General features: G+C 38.2%; 1 protein-coding gene across 1 annotated transcript; it reads left to right on the top strand.

Moving 5' to 3' along the window:
• Positions 1-1,469: 1,469 nt before the first annotated feature.
• On the top strand, positions 1,470-2,403 carry LOC309826139 (olfactory receptor 4P4-like; the record flags this gene model as incomplete). Its single annotated transcript, XM_082660107.1, is given in 2 exon segments — positions 1,470-2,348; positions 2,350-2,403. Coding segments are annotated over 2 exon segments (933 nt in total).
• Between the last annotated feature and the right edge of the window lie 3,804 nt (positions 2,404-6,207).

The following is a 6,207-nucleotide window of genomic DNA, read 5'->3' as shown; positions in this document are numbered from 1 at the left end:
ACTGCATTCTTTTAAATGATTGGGAATAATTTTAAAAGCCTAAAATGTAATTGTTAGTTGAATGAGATGGCTTATTTGACCACTACGAATATCCCCTCTTCATTATTCAGTATGAAGCATATCAAAATGTCATTTTGTGGTCATTGATGATAACTCTCATATACTAGATAGATTTATGGTTTTTTCTCTTCAAAATCCTATTTTATGTACACAAATTTGAATGGTAATTACACTGAAAGGAAAAAAAGGAGGGGAGTGTTACAGCTTTGAAAATAAATTGTGAATATATTGGCTCTGAAGTTATGAGTAAACAAAATAAAATATTTTAAATACTAAGGTCCAGTGTTTTATATAGCTGAAGTACAGAATTTATGGTGTGATTTAGTGGAATGATTGTTTCTCAGTAGTTCTTCCTTAGCCTATGATTCTTGAACTTCTACCAGTAGAAAGGTTTTGATTATCCTAAGGTGTAATAGTTATTAACACATTATTAGAGCTGGTCTTACTTTACAGCAATGTGTGGAGGAGGAGAAGGTAGAAATAACAGGAATGAAAGTAAGAAAAGCCAGCCTGAAATACTAAGATGGATGATGTAGGGACAGAAAGGAGCATGCATTTTCAGGATGGCTGATTATTAAGATGAATTGAAGAGTTTGTGTACATCAATTAGAAAGAAGCCGATTTACGCAAGTGAGTAAGCCATCGTATGAGACTAAAATTCAAACAAAACTTTTTATTATCCTTGAATGCCTTGCTGAATGTCAAAAACAAATATTTTAAAAGTCTGAGATGATAAATGTTTTCAAAAATAGAGATCATTATACTTTGCTTGTTATCCTTTTGGTTGACTATAAAATATAATATTTTATTTGTAAATTAAGCATATTTGTAAATTAAGCACAAGAGAAATATAGCCGATTTTGGCCATGTGCATATGCCTCATGATTCCAAATTTGCTGATTTTTTTCTATTTATCCCCTTTCCACCTAGGAGAGAGAGCAGGAAATTTCTCACATATAACGTTATCCACATATGATACTTCATATATTTGCACTATTTGTATTTTCACTCGATATTTCATTTCTGTGTGTATTTTCTAATAATAAACAGTGAGAACAGGAAAGAGATATCTGATTTTTTTTCTACAGTACCATTTCTTGAATTCTACCAGGGCATGATATCCAGTTATGTTTGATAATACATGCCAATAGAATGGTTGCGTAAATATACTGCATTCTACAACGTTAGCCTTCATCTCAGATACCTAAGATTTTAACCAGTAATTAACGTCTTCAAGAAAGGGAAAAAAAGAACTCCAGGAAAGACTTCCTAAATAAAAATCAAATCATTTTCTTCAACTTTTGAACCCTTTCCATTGTGATCTGCCCCATGATATGCATCACTATATTTAAATATTTATAAGAATTGATAATTATCTAATTTCAGCTGGCTACAAACTGCTCTGAGTCATGGAAATTAATAATAACATCACAGAATTTATTCTCTTAGGACTTTCTCAGAAAAAGGAAATTGAAGTCCTCTTTTTTTTACTGTTCTTGCTTTGTTACATTGCAATTTTGATCGGAAACCTACTTGTCATGATTTCTATCACCTGCAGTCAACTTATTAACCAGCCTCTGTATTTCTTCCTGAGTTACCTCTCTCTCTCAGACCTTTGCTATACCTCCACTGTGACCCCCAAGTTGATCACTGACTTGCTGGCAGTAAAGAAGACCATTTCCTACAATGGCTGCATGACACAGCTCTTTACCACCCACTTCTTTGGGGGGATCGAGGTCTTCATCCTCACAGGGATGGCCTATGACCGCTATGTGGCCATCTGCAAGCCCCTGCATTACACTGTCATCATGACCAGACAGAAGTGTGATGCCATGATCGCTGCTTCCTGTGCTGGGGGATTCCTGCATTCCTTTGGTCAGTTTCTCCTGGCCATCTCTTTACCCTACTGTGGCCCCAATGAAATAGATCATTACTTCTGTGATGTGTATCCTTTGCTGAAACTGGCCTGCACTGACACCAGCAGAATCGGTCTCCTGGTCATTGCCAATTCGGGCCTGATGAGCCTGGTGATTTTTGTGGTCTTGTTGATATCTTACGCTATGATCTTATATACTGTCAGGTCCTACTCTGTAAAGAATCTCCGCAAAGCTCTCTCCACCTGCAGTTCCCACATCACTGTGGTGGCCCTCTTTTTTGCTCCTTTATTCTTTATTTATATTCGACCAGCAACTACTTTACCAGAAGACAAAGTGTTCGCTCTTTTTTATACTAGCATTGCTCCCATGCTCAACCCTCGAATCTACACACTGAGAAACATGGAGATGAAGAAAAGCCATAAAGAAACTATGGTGCCATGTTACAGGAAGAAAGGAAACGAACTGAAAGATATCCCTGATTTTCACCACTGAGCTTGTTGAATATAAGACTTCTCTACTCTGAAAACTTTAAAATGCATAATGTTTGTCTATGTATTTGTGTCTAGCAACATGTATAGGCTCAAATATGAGCGAAATTTACAATTCCGAGGATTTGTCCAGGCACTCTGCTATGTCTCTTCTAGCTTTATTATTTATATCTCTTTTGCCCCATTGATGGTTTGGCTGTGTAACCAGTTTGCATATTTAGCAGCAGACTATCAAAGCCACCATGCAATACAAATCAACACTGAGAGCCCATATAGCTCATTCTTATATGTGACCATATTCAAGAAAGCTAATTCCAGCCACCAAACAATGATTTAAAAGATAATTCCAGGGCTTCCCTGGTGGCGCAGTGGTTGGGAGTCCTCCTGCTGATGCAGGGGACGCGGGTTCGTGCCCCGGTCCGGGAAGATCCCACATGCCGCAGAGCGGCTGGGCCCATGAGCCATGGCCACTGAGCCTGCGCGTCCGGAATCTGTGCTCCGCAACGGCAGAGGCCACAGCAGTGAGAGGCCCGCGTACAGCAAAAAAAAAAAAAAAAAAAAGATAATTCCAATCTTTCACTTGCATCACATAGAGAATCTTATAAAAGATCAAATTTATGACCTGCCACAATATTTCTTAAAAAAATCATCTTCTACTCTGATCATTTGTAGCCAGTGGCGACCTGGAACTTCTCACATGCCTAAGCCCCTCATTAAACTCTTTTCTTTTGTTCTAATGAGCTTTTTCTACCAGCTCTGTTCATGTACAAGCGAACTGCAACTCTCTGATTCTAGCACCTTATAGTGTATTTGTTAAGGGCATGAGTTCTGGACTCAGAATTGCTTACTAATTATGAGGAGTGGGACATATAGCCAACAAAGCCTCTATTAATGATAATAATAGCCCAACAGTCACAGTCTTGTGACGATATGTGAAGGGCTGCAACACTGCCTGTCACACAGTAAGTGTTCAATAAGCATGAGCTATTTTTATTGCCCAACCCCGTTATGCATCAGAAAAGTAACCATTCTGACAATAAGTTTCCTCCGGAGCAGTGGGAGTATAAGCATGGGAAAAAGTTAAGGAACACATATTAATATCATGTTCCTGTTACTGGTGAAATTAAATTTTTCTTAGAGTGGGCAAGTAGAAAATATCAGTTAAACTCAATGGGTACATTTTTTTGGCACTGTACAAGTTAAAGGCAGCTTTTTCAGCAGGAATTGAAAGTCACCCAACATCAGAAATGGCTAGGAGCAAAATTAGGCCGGTGGACAATTGGTTAGGAATGGGGAGAATCTCAGAGGTCTTTAAAAACTTCACTGACATGGGGGCTTCCCTGGTGGTGCAGTGGTTGGGAGTCCGCCTGCCGATGCAGGGGACGCGGGTTCGTGTCCCGGTCCGGGAGGATCCCACGTGCCGCGGAGCGGCTAGGCCCGTGAGCCATGGCCGCTGAGCCTGCGCGTCCGGAGCCTGTGCTCCGCAACGGGAGAGGCCACAGCGGTGAGAGGCCCGCGTACCGCAAAAAAAAAAACCCAAAAACTTCACTGACATAACATACTTGCATGAGAATCTGTTTTCAAATTGTATAGAAAGCCATACTAAATAAAAATGAGTTACTGTTGTTAAGGGTTCCTAAAATGGGTGCATAATATAAAGAGAAAAATAGCATAGTTGTGTTACTCAGTTTAAAATGCCCAGCAAATAAACCTGAAAATATTATGTGCTAGAAATTCTACAGAAATATCGTAACATACTTCTGGTTGTTGTTGCTTTAAATCTAAGTCTTGACCGCTATCCCAAAACTCCTGAGTAGGGCTCACACAGTATACATGTCAGAGAATATATCAGAGCGGGAAAATGAAAGATCACTTTCTGGTGTGAAATTAGCAGGGTCTCTCATAAAAAGACCCGCCAAGCCTCGAAGTTCCCCTCTGTTTCAGAAGCCCTATCCTCCAGCCAACCAGACTTGTATTATTGAAAAGTAAAACTTCAAAAATTAATACAAATGTTTCTGTTTTATTTTTATCCTTGGAATAAAAGTTTTGAATAGGGATAATTAAAGCACTTGGAGTTTGCAGCAACATGGATGGACTGAGAGATTATCATGCTAAGTGATGTAAGTCAGAAAAAGAAAGACATATACCGTATGCTATCACTTACTTGTGGAATCTAAAAAAAAAATGATACAAAGGACTTATTTACAAAACATATATATATATACACATATACATATATGAACTGAGTCACATGGCTGTGTAACAGGGACGAGCTAAATCGGACTCCATGTTCAATCTGTTTCTTTAACTTCAAAACCTTTGCTTTTCATTGCTTTTGTTATTATAATCACACATAATGGCCTGCCTTAGGGAACCCTGCCCCTCTGCTTGAATGTTAAACTAAAATGCCTCTGTTCAGCTCACAGGGAGGTATCTGACCCTGTTCACCTGTGGATGGCTGCAAGAAAGAAGAAATTAACACATCTTCTCACCAAGGCTGACCATTCCAGGGGATATTTACAAAACTTATGGCCTTTTGATTTTACTTCATCTCCTTCCCCCCTCTCTGTGCTATAAAAGAAACTGGCATCCAAACCCCCATAAGATGGTTTTTCAGAGACACTAGTCTGCCATCTTCTCGGTCTGCCAGCTTTCTGAATATAGTCGTATTCCCTGCCTCAACACCTCGTCTCCAAGTCATTGGCCTGTCATGCGGCGAGCAGAACGAGCTTGGACTCGGTAAGAGCTGTACACCTGAAACTAACACAACATTGTAAATAAACTATACTTCAACAAATAAATAAATAAACAAACAAATACTTGGAGCAAAAAGACATTGGTAATACCAATCATTAAGCAGGGAATTCTAATTTAACTCCTTCACTTTTGCCCTTCGATCTCCTCCCTTCTCAGCTTCTCAAGAACATCACTTCATTGATTCTCCCACCTTTCTCTGCAGCAGCCATTTTTCTCTCTCCAGCTGGATCATTAATATCGCATATAACTATAGGGAAAGCAGGATGAGATTCTTTGCAATTTAGTGAGTGACCTTACTAGCTCTTGCATTCAGTTCATCCACCTTTCATTACCTTTGGCTAAGGTATTTTACAACTCAAAAATATAGAAGTTGACTCATAGAAAATAATAGCAATGCCAACATCTCCTGGCCATAGAAATACAAATTTGTTCGGTGAAATGCAATTGATTATAGCCCTGTGGGTACTGGGCGAGTTTTGCATCCACTTATAAATTCATTTCAGCACTCCTTACTGACTATAAAGGTATGGCACACTGTTTTTGTCTGAAACAATGGTAACACCTTACTGGTTTCTGCGTTAAATTCTAAGTTAAATAAAATCTTTGACATGTTCATTCATTATTTGTATAAAAAGCACTTTTACATCCTCTTTTAAAATTTATCCTTTGACAATGATAAACTTTAAAATATTGCTGAAATTAGAAAGAAGCTATAAAAATAGATCCATTCACAGATACCTGCTGTTTAAAAAAATTCAGTGATCAATGAAAGATCTGACAAGCTTTCAGACAAACAATAAAGACAAAGTACATTTTTTAAAAGATGAATTCAATCATGTGATTTCAGCATTTGGACAAATATAGAGACTACATTTTCAGGTACAAAAAGGATGAGAAAATATGATTGTCCTACAGAATTATGTAAAGTAAAATTCAGGAGACAACCAAGTAATAAATATCTGTATAACATAAAAATGTCAAATATTTACAATTGAGTAAAGCTTCTGTAAATTAAAAAGACTAAC

The sequence above is a fragment of the Grampus griseus genome (assembly GCF_964374135.1).
Source record: "Grampus griseus genome assembly, chromosome: 8".
NCBI classification, from domain to species: domain Eukaryota; kingdom Metazoa; phylum Chordata; class Mammalia; order Artiodactyla; family Delphinidae; genus Grampus; species Grampus griseus.
The sequence above is the reverse complement of the archived record's forward strand: the minus strand, read 5'-3'. Positions and strand labels throughout refer to the sequence as shown.